Here is a 20,592-nt window from a genome sequence, read left to right on the forward strand (position 1 = left end):
ATGGTTTGAGCCGGGACTGGGGAAGATTTCCTGAAATTGATTTTCCAACCCAGGCGCAAAAAGGTATCTATTGTGACGTCTACTGCTTCTGAGCAGGACCGAAAGGAGGGACCCTTTATGAGAATGTCGTCCAAGTAAGGCAACACCACTACACCTCGAGCATGGAGAATGGCCACGGCAGCTGCCATGACCTTGGTGAATACCCGAGGAGCGGTGGCCAGCCCGAAGGGTAGGGCGACAAACTGAAAATGGTGTCCCTGGACGGCAAAGCGGAGGAACCGCTGATGAGCCGGTAGGATGGGAATGTGCAGATAGGCGTCTTGTACGTCTAGAGATGCCAGAAACTCGCCTTCTTCCAGAGAGGCAATTACCGAGCGGAGGGACTCCATACGGAAATGATGTACGCGTACGTACTTGTTGAGGAGTTTGAGGTCTAAAATCGGACGTACTGAGCCGTCCTTTTTTGGTACGATGAAAAGGTTGGAATAAAAACCTTGGTACCTCTCGTTCTGAGGTACCGGGATGATGACCCCGTCTTCCCATAGCGCCCTTATAGCCTGGAAATACTGATCGACCCTTGCTCTGGGAGGGGGGGACTGGAAGAAACGAGATGGGGGAAGAGAGACGAACTCTATCTTGTAACCGTAAGACACTAGGTCGCGGACCCATCGGTCGGGAACTACCGAGAGCCACGCGTCCCGAAAGAAAAGTAGGCGGCCGCCTACTCTGTCGGAGTCCTTTGGTGTTTGCCAAAAGTCATTGAGGTGGAGACCTGCCGGGTCTGGGCCCTCGGGATCCCTGTTGTCTGGGTCTGCCTCTCCAAGAGGGAGAAGGCTTGTAAGACGGCTGGGAGGCTCTGTCCTTGCGCTGCCCTCTCCCAGCGCCAGATGGCGCGGAGGAGGGATTGGACCAATTGGAGCCGAAACGGAAATATCGGCCCCGGCCCTGTTGATTGCGAAAGGGGCGAAAAGTTCGTTGCTGGGGAAGAAATTTGCTCTTTCCTCCTGTGGAATCTGCAATTAATTTGTCCAGTTTATCCCCAAAAAGACGTTCGCCCTGGTATGGGAGAGACGTGAGGGATTTTTTGGACCCCGAGTCCGCTTTCCAGTCCCTGAGCCAAAGGGATCTGCGGATCGTGACAGCATTGGCCGCTGCCTGTGAGGCACAGTTGGCCGCGTCTAGGGATGCGGAAACTACGAAGTCCCCCGCTCTGGCGATCTGAGTGGCCAAATGTGGAATCTCTGGGGGTAAGTCGGCCCGTAGTGCCATAGAGGATAAAGACTCGGCCCAATGGGACATGGCTTTTGCGACCCACGTGATGGCAAAAGAGGGAAATAGAGAAGCCGAGGATGCCTCGAAGGCTGAGCGAGCCATCTGATCAATTTGTCTATCAGTGGGATGCTTGATAGACGCGCCCTCGGAGGAGGATAGAACCGCTCTGGTGGCTAGCCGCGACACTGGCGGGTCCACAGAGGGTGACTGAGACCACTCCTTAGTTAGGTCCTGAGCGAACGGATACTTAGATTGCATAGCCTTCTGACCTGAGAAGCGTTTATCCGGACGAACTCTATGGAGATCGACAATGTCCTTGAATTGAGGGTGCGTAGGAAAAAATTTATGGGCCTTTGTGGCTCGCCCAAATGACACGGGATGAGCCGTCTTGGACGGAGTTTCCTCCTCTAACTGAAGCGTCTGAGTAACAGAATCTATGAGAGAATCTAGAGTCTCCTGATCCTGATGATACTCAGGGGAACCGGACACGTTGGATGCGTCGTCCAGGAAGGATTCCCTGCTATGAGACGGGGATGAGGGACGAGAGACTTCGCTCTCTGAGCCGGATGACCGATCACGGACCGGAGATGTCACCCTGGGCCTCTTATGGGATGATTGAGGGCTTCTGGAGACGGTACGACCTCTAGGCCGAGAGAGGATCTTAGACCGCGTTATATCATCCGTGGAAGTGCCCTGGTTAAGGGACGGCTCACAGAGGGACTGTATCGTCCTTTCCAAGGATGCCACAGAGCGAGCGAGGGAGGACGCCCATGCGGGGGTACTAGGCTCGCTACATTCCGGGTCAGGAGCCGGAGCAACTTGTGCCACCGGCATTTCGCAGGCGGAGCACAGCGGGGTAGTGTGACCTCGGGGTAGAGATACCTTGCAGGAGGTGCACACAGCAAAAATAACCGAGTGTGACTTTCCAGTCCGTTTATGCTTAGACTGTGACATATTTGCTGTGGAGTGAGCGTACTGGCAGGGGGGAAGACAATCCTATTGGGTGCGTCTCACCTAAGTTCTGCGGTGGCTTGGCAGGGAGATCCTGAAGTCCTGAGCGCTGCGGTGCTGCAGAGCCGCCAGCGCACTTCCTGATCCAATATGGCCGCCGAGAAGTGAGGAGGGCGCTTCTCGGGCAACGAGAAGCGCCCAGGGAGGGGGCGTGTCATGGGCGGGCGGCGGCGTGCTTGTAGGCGGGCGCTGTAGCCCGGCCCGGGCCTGGGAGCCGCCGAGCCCTCTCAGAGGTATAACGCTGCCCAGCGGCTGCCGAGCCGCACGCTGCTCCGCGGCTGCAGAGCCGCCCGCTGTCCCGCGGCTGCAGGGCCGCCCGCTGCCCCAGAGCCGCACTCTGCCCCGCGGCTGCAGAGCCGCCATAGAAGAGAGGAAGGAGACCCCCTGCTGCCAGCTCGTCGGTCCCCGCACTTACCTTGTGCGATGGGACCGCTGCTCTATCCGCCTTCACCTAGATAGGGAGAGGGTGGAGAGCTACTGCCGCCATGTGTCAACCGCTATGTTCAGTGGTGATGCAGTGGACGGCTGCGCGGACGCCCTGTCAATCTGTCCGGCTGTGCCCTGGCTCCAGGAGACTTAGGTGGATGATTAGTCCCCATGGTCGCCTGAGAGGGAGGGAGGGAGATCGGAACGCTAGGGAACCGTCGCCACACTGAAAAGGTGAGCCAGGGCTGGCATCCATCGTCGCGGGAAAGGATACAGGAGGAACGCTCCATGTACTTGCCCGTTGTTGGTGCGGGAGAGATCAGTGCTGACAAAAATTGCCTGTCGCTCCCTTCTCTCCGTTAAATCAAAAAGGAAAATTGGTGGGGTCCTGAGGACCCAAGTGCCTCCTGAGACACTAAGTAAGAACTGGCTCTGGATTGTCCAGCCTGTGGGTGTATACTGCAGGGGAGGAGTTAATCTTTTGTGTGTGTTTAACTTAGTGTCCTCCTGGTGGCAGCAGCATAACACCCATTCGTCCTGTGTCCCCCAATGATACGTAGGAGAAAGCCTCATTTTGGTTTCTCTGAGGCTTTTTATAGCCTCGTTCTGGGACCTACTTTGTCGGTTATACCTCTGCCCTCGGCTTAGAGTGACGACCCGTGTGCCTGTGCCTTGTGCCTGTGTTCTTAATTGCTTGTATGGTTTTGACCTGGTTCTGTTCCCCTTGTGGTTTTGTCCTTTGATTCTGTACTGTGTATCTGCTTCTCTGATGTTCTGACTCCTGCTACGTCCCTGAATTTTCTTGATTAGCCTGCCCCCTGTGTACTGTGTTTGCCTTTCTGGTTCACTGACCACCTCTTGTCTTGGATTCAGTCTTCCTCCTGTTTTCTGTTATTCCGCTGGTGTCTGGCAGGCCTCTCTCCCCTCTCCCTGGCCCCGGAGTCGCGGTAGCGTCCATCACTCATCTTCAGGAGCAGCACGCGAGGCCCCGCCTCCTTCCCCTCTGACCTGCTGTCACGTGCTACAGGTCCTGTCCGTACACTCACCACCCAACGCTCTGTTCTCTGGAGCCCCACTGTACAGCTGTAATCTCGCCCAGCTCCCGGATGCTGCGAGTTCAGCTGTCACAGTTTAACTGAGGCTCTGGCTCTCACTATCAGGACTGCTGAAACCGCTGTTAAGTGCCCATCCAGCGGTTTCTCCTGACACTTTTTTCTGCCAAGGGCCATTTGGATATTTATACAATCCTTAGGGGGTTGTACAAACTCCGCCCAAAAAGTACATCCTGACTGGCACTGGTTTCAGGACGTAATCTTTCATTGCATGCCCTTCAGTGTTCAGTAGTGAACACTGCATATGTGTGCTAACAGACCAAGAAGAAATTAAGGAGCTGGTTGTAATCAAAATAAACCTCTCTGCCCAAGAAAGCGGTCCCTGAGAATCTGCTAGGGGCCTGATAAAAGGTCATTGAGGGCTATAAATGGCCCTGGAGCCTGAGGTTTCCAACCCCTGTTATAAAGGAAGATAATCCATAGACACCTGAAAGGCAACAACTGGCGGGCCTCATTCAAATATTTTTAAAATGTATTTGCTGTACCCCCACAATCAAAAAAGGCATGGTAAAATGTGCAAAGCCATGAAAACATTATAAGTAGTGATGAGCGAGTATACTCGTTGCTTGGGTTTTCCCGAGCACGCTCGGGTGGTCTCCGAGTATTTGTTAATGTTCGGAGATTTTGTTTTCATCGCTGCAGCTGAATGATTTACAGCTACTAGACAGCTTGATTACATGTGAGTATTCCCTAGCAACCAGGCAACCCCCACATGTACTCAGGCTTGGTAGTAGCTGTAAGTCATTCAGCTGCTGCTATGAAAACTAAATCTCCGAACAGTAACAAATACTCGGAGACCACCCGAGCGTGCTCGGAAAAACCCGAGCAACGAGTATACTCGCTCATCACTAATTATAAGGAGGGTAATGCAGTAATCCTCTTCAAGTGTGAGCATCTTCTTCCTCGGTAGGCTTGAGTGACTGCGTCCCCTGTTTCCTGAAGCCCGGTGCAGGGCTGCCATCAGGGCATTACTGCCCTGACTGGTGTATGGGGCCCAGTGGGCAGAGGGGGACCGCATCGGGCCACGTCTCATCTGCTCACCGGGCCCCTACCGGCAGGCTAAACCGGGCCCTTAGCGGCGCTGCGGCAGTTTTTACGCTATTGACGTGCGGGAGGCTGGGAGCTGACGTCAGCCACAGCACGCACGTCGCCGGCATCTGACATCATTGTCAGTCGCTGGCGAGTGCGCGTTTCAGCTGCATGGAGTGAGCTTCACCCGCCACAGGAGCGCGGCCAGTTAAGAACTTTTTTTTTTTTTATTGAAAGTGGCGATCCGGGGGGCCCGGGCAAGACTGAGACATGGGGACAGATTGGTGGACATGGGGGATGGGGGGGCAGAATGGTGGACATGGGGGAAGAATGGTGGACATGGGGGAAGAATGGTGGACATGTGGGCAGAATGGTGGACATGGGGCAGGCATGGGGCAGAATGGTGGACATGGGGGCAGGCATGGGGCAGAATGGTGGACATGGGGGCAGAATGCGAGATACGGGGCATGACTGGAGACACTGGGAGCATGACTGGAGACACTGGGGGCAGGATTGCGGGCAGGATTGGGCAGAATTGGAGACACGGAGCATGATTGGAGACACGGGGCAGGATGAAAGACATGGGGGCATGATTGGAGACAGATGGGGCAGGATCATGAGGCAGGATGGATACGATGGAGACAGATGGGGAGATAATATGGGGCAGATTGGATACTCATGAGGGCAGAATGGGAGAACATATGGCTGAAGCCAGGAATGAGACACACAGGGGCCAGGATGGGGAATATTATTACCATAGGGGCTAATTAAGGGATATTATTACTGCAGTGATGTATTTATTTTTTGAGTATACTGCTTTAAATGGGGGGGCGGTCCTGTTACTGTGTAGAGTGATACTATGTAGTCTTTTTTTCTTCATGTGGTGTAATGTAGAAGTTGGGAAAAATTAATTAATGTGTTCTGCAAGCGGAGCTTGAGATAACTTATTTCCTGCAGAGACGAGCCCAGGCTGTGCTGGATGAAAGATGAAAAACAAAGATGAAGGACTTCACCTAGAGACGTCACTGGTGAGTCAGTGTGTTAGGCCGGTTTCACATTAGCATTGTGGACGGCTGCGGACTTCCTCAGTGAAGCCCAGCCCTCGGCCGCACCTCCACCACTAGCTCTGCCTACTTCTGCATGCGCCTGGCATGCGGCCAGCGTACCTATCTTTAACATTAGGTACGCAGGTCGTGCCGCTGTACGCGGATGCTTCCGCATGCGTCGTTTTGACGATGCGGTGACCAGCGTAGAACGCAGCTTGTAGCAATTTTTTTTCTCCGCATTGTCAAAACGACACATGCGAAAGCATCCGCATACAGCGGCACGACCTGCGTACCTAATGTTAAAGATAGGTACGCTGGCCGCATGCCGGCCGCATGCAGGCGTAGGCGGAGCTAGCGGCCGAGGGCGGGGCTTCACGGAGGAAGTCCGCAGCTCCTCAAAACGCTAGTGTGAAACTAGCCTTACCTATACACTGAATACTATATACAGAGCTCCTGTGTATAATGTCACCAGTGATCACTGTATTACCTCTACACAGACACACTGCATACTAAGTACAGATCTCCTGTGTATAATGGCACTGATGGTGATAGTATTGTATTTTTTTTATTATTACTGATCAGTATTGTAGTATTCAGTCACTATGTGGTGGTAATATGTGGTCTGGTCATGGTTTGGTGATATTTGTTCCTTGTATATCATATTATTCAGTCACTGGTGGCAATATGTGGTCTTCCGTTTTTGTTTTGCAGTATTTGTCCCTTGTTTGTGATATTATTCGATCACTGTGGTGGTAATATGTGGTCTGGACATGGTGTAGCGGTATTTGTTCGTTGTATGTGATATTATTGGTCATTTTAAAAATTGAAAAATAAATAAAAATACCTAAATTGTATTGCATATTTTAACAAATATTTAATAAATTACAGCAGAGTGGGGCCCGGCCAAAAGTGTCTACAGTGTTATGGTGGCAGCTTAACTTCTTCATGCCGCAGCCCTTTTTTGTTTTTGTGTTTTCGTTTTTCACTCCCCTCCTTCCCAGAGCCATAACTTTTTTATTTTTCCATCAATATGGCGATGTGAAGGCTTATTTTTTGCGGGACGAGTTGTACTTTTGAACGTCATCATTGGTTTTACCATGTCTTGTACTAGAAAATGGGAAAAAAATTCCAAGTGTGGTGAAAGTGCAAAAAAAGTGCAATCCCACACTTGTTTTTTGTTTGGCTTTTTTGCTAGGTTCACTAAATGCTAAAACTGACCTGCCATTATGATTCTCCAGGTCATTACGAGTTCATAGACACCAAACATGTCTAGGTTATTTTTTATCTAAGTGGTGAAAACAAATTCAAAACTTTGCTAAATAAACAAAAAAAAAAGTGCCATTTTCTGATACCCGTAGCGTCTCCATTTTTCGTGATCTGGGGTCGGGTCATGGCTTATTTTTTGCGTGCCAAGCTGACGTTTTTAATGATACCACATTTGTGCAGATACGTTCTTTTGATCGCCCGTTATTGCATTTTAATATAATGTCGTGGCGACCAAAAAACGGAATTCTGGCGTTTCGAATTTTTTCTCGCTACGCTCTTTAACGATCAGGTTAATGCTTTTTTTTTTATTGATCGACCGGGCGATTCTGAACGCGGCGATACCAAATATGTGTAGATTTGATTATTTTTTATTGTTTTATTTTGGATGGGTGAAAGGGGGGTGATATAAACTTCATATTTTTTTATTTTTTTCATATTTTTAAAAACTTTTTTTTTTTTTTTTTTTACTTTTGCCATGCTTCAATAGCCATGGGAGGCTAGAAGCTGGCACCACTCAATCGGCTCTGCTACATAGCAGCGATCTGATGTTCGCTGCTATGTAGCAGAAATGCAGGTGTGCTGTGAGCGCCGACCACAGGGGGGCGCTCACAGCAGGCCGGCATTAGTAACAATAGAGGTCTCAAGTACCTCTATGGTTACCATCCTGATGCATCGTCGACCCCCGATCATGTGATGGGGGTCGGCGATGAGGTCATTTCTGGCCGCCCGGCCGGAAGCGCTGCTTAAATGTCGCTGTCTGCGTTTGACAGCGGCATTTAACAGGTTAATAGCGGCGGGTGAATCGCGATTTCACCCGCTATTGCGCGCATATGTCAGCTGTACAAAACAGCTGACATGTCGCGACTTTGATGTGGGCTCACCGCCGGAGCCCACATCAAAGGGGGAGACAAGACATGCGCCGTACTAGTACGGCGCATGTCGTCAAGGGGTTAAAAAATCTTTTAGCAAAAACAAAAGCTGCCAGCTATATGTGTGATCTAGTGATGGGAACTGTTAATGTGGGAAAGATAAGAAGTGGAGTTTTTCCAAGAGAGAGAGGTGGGACTGTGGACAGTTCGAGGGGTGGAGGCGGGGCTGGGGTGGAGCCTGGGTGGAGTCTCAAGGGGGCCCCAAAACTTTTGCCAGTATGGGGCCCCGAAATTTCTAGTAGCAGCCCTGCCCAGGTGCAAGGGCTGTAAGTGACCTGACTGCGGGCTGTGCCGGAGTCCCCGACATACAAAAATGGGCAAAAGAATTCTGTCACCTGCACCATCGGTTGCCCCCGCATAAGAGGAGGAGAATCCGGGGACAGTACGATCTCTCGGGAGTGGTCTCAAGCGGCATCGAGGAGCTTCTCCCAGGCCCGTTCATTCTTCAAGAAGGGTTGATCCTGCTCCCTTCCTTCTCAGATCATACCCACTGCATAACAGCGATGTTGCCCCTCCATTTTGAGGAATGTGACAACTGGTTCCAGCAGTTGCAGCCTTCAAAGCAAGTGTTCCTCCTCTACTGCCCACTGGTTCAATGATATGTGATGAAGGAACCTGAACTCTATGGGCTCCCATCTCCGATGCCAGTTGTACGCAGTGACCTCATCCAAGATGCCAATTGTGGGTACCTTGTGGCTAATAGGCACAATAGCATTTCTCCAGTCCTGGTCCTGGCTCGCCTCCTTGTTTCTTCTGACAACCCTAGGTCCCGCAGTCCGTGCACCACTTCCTGGGTCCTAACTCTCCCAACTGCAGTCCACAATAACCCCAGCAATAAAGGCTGCAGCCTGGGTTAGTCCTTGGAGGTTCCAGGAAAACATTCTGCTCCTGCCACCCCTGCTGTTATGCAAGCTTTCTCTGGCTCAGACATTCCTCCGGTCACTCCCTCGGGAGTCTGACGTGATTCCACCATCTTTGCTGTCCACCAAGGACGTTTCCCTGTATGGATGACTAATTGAATCCGGAAACATTTTTTAACGCTTTTTTGGAGTGTTATATATCACATATAAAATTACAGGAGGGGGGACTGTTGTGAATTCTGCTCTTGGGCTCCCTCCGGTGGTTATAAGTGGTAGTGCTGCTGTCTCTGGATCGCAGCCTTCATCAGGTGTATCCGCTTATTGCAATCCTGACTGGGCTATTTAGGCTTGCTTGATCCTTTAGTCAGTGCCAGTTGTCAATTGTTCTTGAAGGGATTGCATCTCTGTCTGGCTCCTCTTGCCCTGCTGTCAAGTCAGCTAAGATAAGTGTCTGGTTTTTATCCCTGCAGCATTCTTGCAGTTTGCTTTACTGTTCAGTGCAATTTAATATGTTTTTGTCCAGCTTAGACTTGTTTTGATTTTTCTGTCTTGCTGGTTTCTCTGGAGATGCAGAAATACATTCTATGTCTTTAGTTAGATGTAGTATATAGTATTTTCTGCTGTGGATATTTTTAGGATTTTAATACTGACCGCTTAGAATTCTGTCCTATCCTTTTCTATTTAGCTAGAAGTGCCTCTTTTGCTAAACCCTGTTTTTCTGCCTGTGTACGTCCTTCCTCTTAAACTCACAGTCAATATTTGTGGGGGGCTGTCTATCCTTTGGGGATCTGCTCTGAGGCAAGATAGAATTCCCATTTCCAACTTTAGGAGTATTTAGTCCTCCGGCTGTGTCGAGGTGTCTAGGCCGTGTTAGGTACACCCCACGGCTACTTCTAGTTGCGGTGTCAGTTTAGGTTTGCGGTCAGTACAGGTACCACCTACTCCAGAGATAGTCTCATGCTGCTCCAGGGTCACCGGTTCATAACAGGGGGCATACACATCACAGGAGATGCTGGGACATATTCATCACTGGGGAGGCCCGGGGGGGAATACACAACACTGAAGGGCTATATACATCACAGCTGGGGGGATATACAGTACGTCTGGGGTAAATGCAGCACTGGGGAATATACATATCATTTGAGGGCACATAAAGCCCTGAGGGAGATATACAGCACTGGGGGAAGGGGGATATATAGCACTGGAAGGGACAGACATCACCTGGCAGGCACACAGATCACCAAGGGGTCACAGATCACTGGGGGGGGGGGGGCATGAAGAAAACAGGGTGGCACAGAGATCACGGGGGGGGGGGGGCACATAGCTAGAGGGGACAAAGATCACAGGGGGCACAGGGAACACATGGGTGCACAAATACCACAGGGGGTACAAAGTAGGGAGACACAGGAATGACATAGATCACAGGGGTGGCACAGATCACAGGGGGAACGGATCACCGGGGGGTGGCACAAAGATCATAGAAAGGGGGGCACATAGCTGGGGGGGTCACAGAAATCACAGGGGTATATAGCTTTGGGGCACAGAGATCACAGGGCTGCCCATAGCTGGAGACACAGATCAGAGGGGGTCATAGAGTGGGGGGGGCACAGAGATCATATTGGGGCAAATAACTGGGGGGGGGCACATAGCTGAGGGGCAGAGATCACCATCGGAAAAGTACAGAGCTGCAGACACAGATCACTCTGAACTCTCTAGCAGCAGCTCCTCTTCCGAAACAGGAGGACGGGAGTGCATTGGGCACTAACCCCGCCCATCCCAATGACATCATTCATATGCAGGCAGCGTTCTGTAATGAACGCTGAATACTGTGCACTTGAGGGTTAAGGGGCCGGCAGCTGGCAGGATATGGCTGCCGCCCGAGCCTTGTTGACTCCGGGGACCTGCCTGCGGGCCGCACGAGGTTCCCCACCCCTGCCCTAATCACTGCCTACAGACAGTATTCAGCCACTCTCCCTGCTCCTGCAACTCTCCCTTCCTCCCTAGGCTAAAAGCAGATTGCATCTGATACAAAGATGCACAAGATTAGAAGGGCTGGTAGTATGATGGTTCAGCTTCAGCACCAGTATCTACACTACAGGACTCTGAGACGTTGCACTGCGCACACACACGCCTGGACAAGCACTCTCCCCCTCCAATAACAACTGTCACAGAGCTGTGCAATGGTGTCACTGTGCCGAGCCTGACGCCGCCTACCATTTTAACAACCCCCTGATAATGTCACACAGCCAGGAATGAGAGTAATGCCACTACCAAGATGGCTACAGCATTACAGCGACCAGCAGGCAATCCCCGCATGCTTTTTGGCTGTGTAACAGGCGCTATACATGCGGGGTGGGGATTCAATCTTGAAAGTGAGCACCGGATAATGCTCACCGAGTAACGAGCACATCCGAGCACCCAGATAATCACGTGATATCTGAGTATCATAGAGCACATTCGCTCATACCTAATCGGGATTCTAGGAAGCCAACAGCATCATTACCCTCCGCTTTCTCTTACAGGCCCATCATATTTTTTTCAAGTGATTTTCTAACTTGTCAGCACATTCTACGTGCACTGTTATTTGGATTTTACAGATCTCGACAGGTAAAGATCAGAATCTTCTAATGGGTCGTCCGCCATGGCCTGGGGTACTCGGTACCAGGTCCGGTCTTAAAGGGGATGTCACGGTGGCTGCGACCCGGTTCGTGCCCTGGGTGCCCAATTAAAGGGGAACTGTTGTGAATTTGGATTCTGGGCTCCCCCGGTGGCCGCTTGTGGAATTGGACTTGTCATCCTCTTTCCTGTTTCACCTGATTCCATCAGTAGTGGGTGTCGCTATTTAAGCTCATTTCTCTGGTGGTTTCTTGCCGGTCAACAATGTTATCTGATGCCTCTCAGTGCTTGTTCCTGCTTCTAGACAACTACTGATAAGTTGGACTTTTGTCCATGTTTTGTTTGCCTATTTGTTCCAGTTCGCAGCTGAAGTTTTGTTACTGTGTCTGGAAAGCTCTCGTCGATCAGGGATTGCTACTCTGGCGTTATGAGTTAATGCCAGAGTTTAAGGTAATCTCTGGATGGTGTTTTGTTAGTATTTTTCTGCTGACCATGAAAGTATACTATCTGTCTTCTGCTATCTAGTAAGCGGACCTCAAATTTGCTAAGACTATTTTCCTGCTGCGTTTGTTGTTTCATCTGAACTCACCGTCATTATATGTGGGGGGCTACTGTCTTCTTTGGAATATTTCTCTAGAGGTGAGCCAGGTCTTATATTTCCCTCTGCTAGCTATTTAGGTCTTAGGCCAGAGCTGGGCATCTAGCGATAAATAGGAAATGCTACCTGGCTATTTCTAGTTGCGCGGCAGGCTTAGTTCATGGTCAGTATAGTTCCATCTTCCGAGAGCTTGTTCCTCTATAGGCTTGCTATGATCTCTGCCTGCAGAGATCATGACAGTTTGACCGGCCAATAAAGTGTTAAAGACCCAGGTTGAGAAAGGAGAGTTATAAGAAGTCTGCTGGAATTTTTTTTTTTTTTTTTTTTTTTTTTCCTCCAGTCTGCCTTGCTGCAGTCTTTTTTCTCTCTCTCCTCCTAATCTCTGTATGCTCTGTGTGCACCTGACAATAATGGATCTCCAGAGTGTAACTGCGGGTTTGAATAATCTCATCACGAAAGTACAAAATTTACAAGATTTTGTGGTACATGCTCCGGTATCTGAGCCGAGAATTCCTTTGCCGGAGTTCTTCACAGGGAATAGAGATAGCTTCCAGAATTTCCGAAATAATTGTAAGCTTTATTTGTCCCTGAAGTCTCGTTCAGCTGGAGACCCTGCTCAGCAGGTTAGGATTGTGATTTCCTTGCTCAGGGGTGACCCTCAAGATTGGGCCTTCTCATTGCCAGCAGGGGATCCTGCGTTACGCGATGTGGATGCGTTTTTTCTGGCCTTGGGCTTGCTTTATGAGGAACCTCATTTGGAACTTCAGGCAGAAAAAACTTTGATGGCACTATCTCAGGGGCAAGACGAAGCTGAAGTTTTCTGCCAAAAATTCCGTAAATGGTCTGTGCTTACTCAGTGGAATGAGTGCGCCTTGGCGGCAACTTTCAGAGAAGGTCTCTCTGATGCCGTTAAGGATGTTATGGTGGGGTTCCCTTTGCCTGCAGGTCTGAATGAGTCCATGACAATGGCTATTCAGATTGATAGGCGTCTGCGGGAGCGCAAACCGATGCACCATCTGGCGGTGTCTATGGAAAAGACGCCAGAAAGTATGCAGTGTGATAGAATTCTGTCCAGGAGCGAGCGACAGAATTTTAGACGGAAGAATGGATTGTGTTTCTATTGTGGGGATTCTACTCATGTTATATCGGCATGCTCTAGGCGTACAAAGAAGCTTGATAAGTCTGTTTCCATTGGCACTATTCAGTCTAAGTTTATTTTGTCTGTAACCCTGATTTGCTCTTTGTCATCCATTGCCACGGACGCCTATGTTGACTCTGGCGCCGCTCTGAGTCTTATGGATTGGTCCTTTGCCAATCGTTGTGGTTTTGATTTAGAGCCTTTGGAGACTCTTATTCCTCTGAAGGGGATTGACTCCACCCCATTGGCTAATAATAAACCACAATACTGGACACAAGTAACCATGCGTATCAATCCGGATCACCAGGAGATTATTCGTTTCCTGGTGCTGTATAATTTACATGACGATTTGGTACTGGGATTGCCATGGTTGCAGTCTCACAACCCAGTCTTGGACTGGAGAGCTATGTCTGTGTTGAGCTGGGGATGTAAGGGTATTCATGGGGACGTACCTTTGGTTTCTATTTCGTCGTCCATTCCCTCTGAAGTCCCTGAGTTCCTCTCTGATTATCAAGACGTCTTTGACGAACCCAAGCTTGGGTCGTTACCTCCGCACCGTGAGTGCGATTGTGCCATAGATTTGATACCGGGTTGTAAATATCCAAAGGGTCGTTTGTTTAATTTGTCTGTGCCGGAACATGCTGCTATGCGGGAATATATAAAGGAGTCTTTGGAAAAGGGACTTATTCGTCCATCTTCTTCTCCCTTGGGAGCTGGGTTTTTCTTTGTCTCAAAAAAAGACGGCTCTTTGAGACCATGTATTGATTATCGGCTTCTGAATAAGATCACTGTTAAGTATCAATACCCATTGCCATTGCTTACTGATTTGTTTGCTCGTATAGAGGGTGCTAAGTGGTTCTCTAAAATTGATCTTCGTGGGGCGTATAATTTGGTGCGGATCAGGCAGGGGGATGAGTGGAAGACCGCATTTAATACGCCCGAGGGCCACTTTGAGTATTTGGTCATGCCTTTTGGTCTTTCTAATGCCCCTTCAGTTTTCCAGTCTTTTATGCATGATATTTTCCGCGATTTTCTGGATAAATTTATGATAATATATCTGGATGATATTCTGATTTTTTCTGATGACTGGGACTCTCATGTCCAGCAGGTCAGGAGAGTTTTTCAGGTTCTGCGGTCTAATTCTTTATGTGTGAAGGGGTCTAAGTGCGTTTTTGGGGTCCAGAAAATTTCCTTTTTGGGGTATATTTTTTCTCCCTCTTCCATTGAGATGGATCCCGTCAAGGTGCAAGCTATTTGTGACTGGACTCAGCCCTCCTCTCTTAAGGGTCTTCAGAGATTTTTGGGCTTTGCCAACTTTTACCGCCGATTTATTGCTGGTTTTTCGGATGTCGTTAAACCACTGACTGATTTGACCAGACAAGGCGCTGATGTTGCTAATTGGTCCCCTCATGCTGTAGAGGCCTTTCAGGAGCTTAAGCGCCGTTTTGCCTCTGCCCCTGTGTTGCGTCAGCCTGATGTGAATCTGCCTTTTCAGGTTGAGGTTGACGCTTCGGAGATCGGAGCTGGGGCAGTGTTGTCGCAGAAAGGTTCCGACTGCTCCGTCATTAGGCCTTGTGCCTTCTTTTCTCGCAAATTTTCGCCCGCAGAGCGGAATTATGATGTTGGGAATCGGGAGCTTTTGGCCATGAAGTGGGCGTTTGAGGAGTGGCGCCATTGGCTCGAGGGGGCTAGGCATCAGGTGGTGGTATTGACTGACCACAAAAATTTGATTTATCTTGAGACTGCCAGACGCCTGAACCCTAGACAGGCGCGCTGGTCTTTATTTTTTTCTCGCTTTAATTTTGTGGTGTCATACCTACCGGGTTCTAAGAATGTTAAGGCAGATGCCCTTTCTAGGAGTTTTGACCCGGACTCTCCTGGTAATTCTGAACCCACAGGTATCCTTAGGGAGGGAGTAATTTTGTCGGCCGTTTCTCCTGATCTGCGGCGGTCCTTGCAAGAGTTTCAGGCGGATAGACCGGATCGTTGTCCGCCTGATAGACTGTTTGTTCCGGATGATTGGACCAGCAGAGTCATCTCTGAGGTACATTCTTCTGCATTGGCAGGTCATCCCGGAATTTTTGGTACCAGGGATTTGGTGGCAAGATCCTTCTGGTGGCCTTCTCTGTCACGAGATGTGCGAGTCTTTGTGCAGTCATGTGACGTTTGTGCTCGGGCCAAGTCTTGTAGTTCTCGGGCTAGCGGACTGCTGTTGCCCTTGCCTATTCCTAAGAGGCCTTGGACACACATCTCGATGGATTTTATTTCAGATCTGCCTGTTTCCCAGAAGATGTCTGTCATCTGGGTGGTCTGTGACCGTTTCTCTAAAATGGTCCATTTGGTTCCTCTGCCCAAGTTGCCTTCTTCTTCTGAGTTGGTTCCTCTGTTTTTTCAGAATGTTGTTCGATTGCACGGTATTCCTGAGAATATTGTTTCTGACAGAGGTACCCAATTTGTGTCTAGATTTTGGCGGGCATTCTGTGCTAGGATGGGCATGGATTTGTCTTTTTCATCTGCTTTTCACCCTCAGACTAATGGCCAGACCGAGCGGACTAATCAGACCCTTGAGACATATCTGAGGTGTTTTGTCTCTGCTGACCAGGATGATTGGGTTGCTTTTTTGCCATTGGCAGAGTTCGCCCTCAATAATCGGGCCAGTTCTTCCACCTTGGTGTCCCCGTTTTTCTGTAATTCGGGGTTTCACCCTCGATTTTCCTCCGGTCAGGTGGAATCCTCGGATTGTCCTGGAGTGGATGCGGTGGTGGAGAGATTGCATCACATCTGGGGGCAGGTTATGGACAATTTGAAGTTGTCCCAGGAGAAGACTCAGCGTTTTGCCAACCGTCATCGTCGTGTTGGTTCTCGGCTTTGTGTTGGAGATTTAGTGTGGTTGTCTTCTCGTTTTGTCCCTATGAGGGTCTCTTCTCCTAAGTTTAAACCTCGGTTCATCGGCCCTTATAGAATATTGGAGATTCTTAATCCTGTTTCTTTCCGTTTGGACCTCCCTGCGTCCTTTTCCATTCATAACGTTTTTCATCGGTCGTTATTGCGCAGGTATGAGGTACCTGTTGTACCTTCTGTTGAGCCTCCTGCTCCGGTGTTGGTTGAGGGTGAGTTGGAGTACGTTGTGGAGAAAATTTTGGACTCTCGTGTTTCCAGACGGAAACTCCAGTATCTGGTCAACTGGAAGGGTTACGGCCAGGAGGATAATTCTTGGGTCAATGCATCTGATGTTCATGCTTCTGATCTTGTTCGTGCCTTCCATAGGGCTCATCCTGGTCGCCCTGGTGGATCTGGTGAGGGTTCGGTGCCCCCTCCTTGAGGGGGGGGTACTGTTGTGAATTTGGATTCTGGGCTCCCCCGGTGGCCGCTTGTGGAATTGGACTTGTCATCCTCTTTCCTGTTTCACCTGATTCCATCAGTAGTGGGTGTCGCTATTTAAGCTCATTTCTCTGGTGGTTTCTTGCCGGTCAACAATGTTATCTGATGCCTCTCAGTGCTTGTTCCTGCTTCTAGACAACTACTGATAAGTTGGACTTTTGTCCATGTTTTGTTTGCCTATTTGTTCCAGTTCGCAGCTGAAGTTTTGTTACTGTGTCTGGAAAGCTCTCGTCGATCAGGGATTGCTACTCTGGCGTTATGAGTTAATGCCAGAGTTTAAGGTAATCTCTGGATGGTGTTTTGTTAGTATTTTTCTGCTGACCATGAAAGTATACTATCTGTCTTCTGCTATCTAGTAAGCGGACCTCAAATTTGCTAAGACTATTTTCCTGCTGCGTTTGTTGTTTCATCTGAACTCACCGTCATTATATGTGGGGGGCTACTGTCTTCTTTGGAATATTTCTCTAGAGGTGAGCCAGGTCTTATATTTCCCTCTGCTAGCTATTTAGGTCTTAGGCCAGAGCTGGGCATCTAGCGATAAATAGGAAATGCTACCTGGCTATTTCTAGTTGCGCGGCAGGCTTAGTTCATGGTCAGTATAGTTCCATCTTCCGAGAGCTTGTTCCTCTATAGGCTTGCTATGATCTCTGCCTGCAGAGATCATGACAGGGAACGGTCTTTAAAGGGGTTTTTGAATAAAGTTTGTCTGGACGTCACCTGTGGTGTTCGGTCAGTGGGGACCGACGCCGCTTAAAGGGGCTGATGGTATGGCAGCTAGATGGTGATGCTTTCCACAGGTGAAGCGGGGTCCCCAGGGCTCCCAAGGTATATGGCAAAAATGGGGGGTTGCCGATAAATAGAGGACACAGGGTTGCAGTCTTTACCTGGTTTACTGAGATGATATTCAGCCTCAGTCCAGGGTACCGGCAACAGGTACAGAAGGAGTCCAGGCAGCCCGGAAACAAGTGGAAGTCCCCTTGGCAGGTCGGGTTGGGAGCCTTCCACTTTGCACTCACTATTAGTCCCTTGCTACCTGAAGTGTCATCACAAGGTCCTCGTTCTTCCCTGTCCTGGGACAGTACCAGCATGGAAAGCAGCTTGAGCCGTTCCTTCTGGAGTCTCTGCATGGTGACTCCAGACTCCAGAATGCTGCGGTACCACAGGTGTGGTGTGGGCAACTCACGCATAGTCCTATGCCCTCCAGTTTTGCTATGGGGCTTTCAGCTCCCCACAGCCTAGCCTCGGGCTCCTGGTACCCAGTTTATGCGCTCTGGCTTAAGGAGGCCCACTCGCAGCCTCCTCTAGCCCTCGATCTCTCCTCTGCTCCTTACCCTTCACTGTCTGCTCCAGACTAAACTGACTCCTCCTCCAGACCAGGATCTTTATTCAGGGAAGCTGCACTGAAACCGGGTTTAGAACTCCCCCTCCTGGCCTGGATTCAGAAGGTGTTGTGTGTGTGGTTTACCTGCCAAAGAAATTCTTCTTGTTTCCAGGCACAGCACTACCCTCTCCGAGAGGAAGGCAGCACTACTGTGGTACCCGAACTCCTGGGGTGCCACACTAATCCCAGGGGGTAGGTGGATCCTCCAGTTTGTAAGTTCAATAGAAAAGGGCTTTCACAAAATCATTTGAACATTTTCAGATGGAGGAGAATGTTTTATTCTAGAGGCAAAATGGTGATCACACAATTGTGATACGGCCGAACTACACAACTGATAAAGTAGCCACAGCCGGTCACTGAGAAGAATCTGTGACTTCTCTGTATTTAGTGGTCACTACTCACCTGGGTAGTCATATGTTGGAATCTCCTCTTTACACCACTCACCACCCCTCACATATGTCTCTGTAGTATTAATATGGGTCCGATCTTCACCCTGAAACAAATGTTGTAAATGTCACAGACAGACGGAGAAGTCACATCTATGATCAGCTCTAATCCTGCCATCTACACCGTTCTCATTACACAAGTATAAAACATATAATACTGGGGGATAAAACAAGACTGAGCACAAGACCTTCACAGCCGTCTACACATCATAGGGGAGATCTCATGACTCCTCTCCATCTACCTGATGATCATGAGGAACATAGAGATCTTCTTGTTTACAGTCCTGTGGAAGAAGAGGATGGGGACATCTCTCTGGTGTTGTCCTCTTACTGGATAGATCTGGAGGAAACACATACAGGGACTGAATTCATTCTTTACATACAGATAATTATAGGCCGTGTGTATTTAGTCCTGTCTATTACCTGGTGATGTCAGGGGCTGGGGAACCTCCATCATGACATCCTTGTACAGATCTTTGTGTCCTTCTAAATACTCCCACTCCTCCAAGGAGAAATAGATGGAGACATCCTGACACCTTATAGGAACCTGACACATACAATTATATCGTTATCCCCCCGATTCTTTCATAGCATTACTGTATAATGTCCCAGCATTCCCAGCAGTGTCACCTCTCCAGTCAGCAGCTCAATCATCTTGTAGGTGAGTTCTAGGATCTTCTGGTCATTGATGTTTTCATTTATCAGGGGGCGAGGTGGAGGCCCTGTGATTGGGCTCAGGGGTCTTCCCCATCCCTCAGACACAGGATCCTGACAGCGCTCACTAGAGGTCTTCTTCACTACTATGTAATCCTGGTTATGGAGAGACACATTAATAAATCTCACTACAGACATTTCCAGAGTCCTCACCTCTCCAGTTCTGTCCATCTGTTATTCCCATAGATAAGAATGATGTAATGTAACGTAATCAGAATCTCTCACCTCTCCAGTAACCCGGAAGAGGATCTCTAGGGTGAGGTGTAATATCCTTTCCACCATCTTGTCCCTGTCCATATCCATCCTTGAGGATTAATTCAGAAAAATTCTCTTAATATACAAGATGTCCACTGAGAAGATCTGAAATGTAGGGAAATGAATAGGAAGAAAATGAGGCAATGTAACATCATAAAGAATGACAACAAGGGGAAGCATACCAGGAGAAAGAATATGTAGATATTGTATTCTCTAGTCTTGTACAGACCGGAACACAAGTTGAATTGCTGACCACGACATCTCTTCCATGCTCCCAATCACTAGCTAAGTTGGCCACTGCTTAGGCAACTTATTGGCTGTAGGAATCATATGTTTTTTGGGACTGAAACCATCATTGATTGTGGATACTTCACACTAGACCTTGGAAAACAAGGTCCCAGAGACTGGAGGAAGAGTGGAGAGGTGCACAATCCAAGCTGTTTGAGGTCTAGTGTGAAGTATCCACAATCAGTGATGGTTTGGGGAGCCATGTCATCTGCTGGTGTAGGTCCACTGTGGTTTATCAAGACCAAAGTCAGTGCAGCAATCTACCAGGAAATTTTAGAGCACTTCATGCTTCCCTCTGCCGACAAGCTTTTTGGAGATGGAAATTTCAGGGTATGTGCACACGTTGCAGATTTGCCTGCGGATTTTTCTGCACTGAATCTGCATCTCTTGGCAGAAAACGCAGGTGCATTTTTTATGTGTTTTTTATGCGGTTTTTGATGCGTTTTTGAAAGCTAAATAAAGATGTATTATTGAACAAAAAAAAATAAATATTTGTGATTTAATTTCTTGTCCAAACTCCTCTTTTACATTTGTCCAACTCACACTCCATTACACACAGAGATAGATAGATAGATAGATAGATAGATAGATAGATCCTATCTATCTATCTATCCCGTTCCTTGTATCTATCCCATATCTATAGATAGATAGAAGGAATGAGATAGATATATAGATAGATCTACATATAGATAGATCTATAGATATATGAATAGATAGATCTATGTATCTATCTATAGATATATGTATGGATAGATATATCTATGGATAGATGTAGATCGATATATATGGATAGTTAGGCTACTTTCACACATCAGGTTTTTTTT

At 48.8% G+C, this 20,592-nt stretch overlaps 2 protein-coding genes across 2 annotated transcripts in view; both read right to left on the bottom strand.

Moving 5' to 3' along the window:
• Nucleotides 1–20,592, bottom strand: part of LOC143768028 (uncharacterized) — a 263,897-nt gene that overhangs the window by 159,368 nt on the left and 83,937 nt on the right. The gene's annotated exons all lie outside the window — the stretch shown is intronic.
• LOC143768004 (uncharacterized) overlaps nt 1–20,592 on the bottom strand; it is a 66,119-nt gene that overhangs the window by 16,454 nt on the left and 29,073 nt on the right. The window contains exons 2-6 of the mRNA XM_077256624.1: nt 19,451–19,585; nt 19,142–19,321; nt 18,935–19,058; nt 18,754–18,851; nt 18,468–18,558 (exon numbers count right to left, since the gene is read on the bottom strand). Of these exons, the coding sequence (XP_077112739.1) occupies nt 18,468–18,558; nt 18,754–18,851; nt 18,935–19,058; nt 19,142–19,321; nt 19,451–19,528 (571 nt within the window). The 5' untranslated portion in view covers nt 19,529–19,585. The remainder of the gene's footprint in view (nt 1–18,467; nt 18,559–18,753; nt 18,852–18,934; nt 19,059–19,141; nt 19,322–19,450; nt 19,586–20,592) is intronic.

Source organism: Ranitomeya variabilis, chromosome 4, assembly GCF_051348905.1.
Source record: "Ranitomeya variabilis isolate aRanVar5 chromosome 4, aRanVar5.hap1, whole genome shotgun sequence".
In the NCBI taxonomy this organism is placed as follows: domain Eukaryota; kingdom Metazoa; phylum Chordata; class Amphibia; order Anura; family Dendrobatidae; genus Ranitomeya; species Ranitomeya variabilis.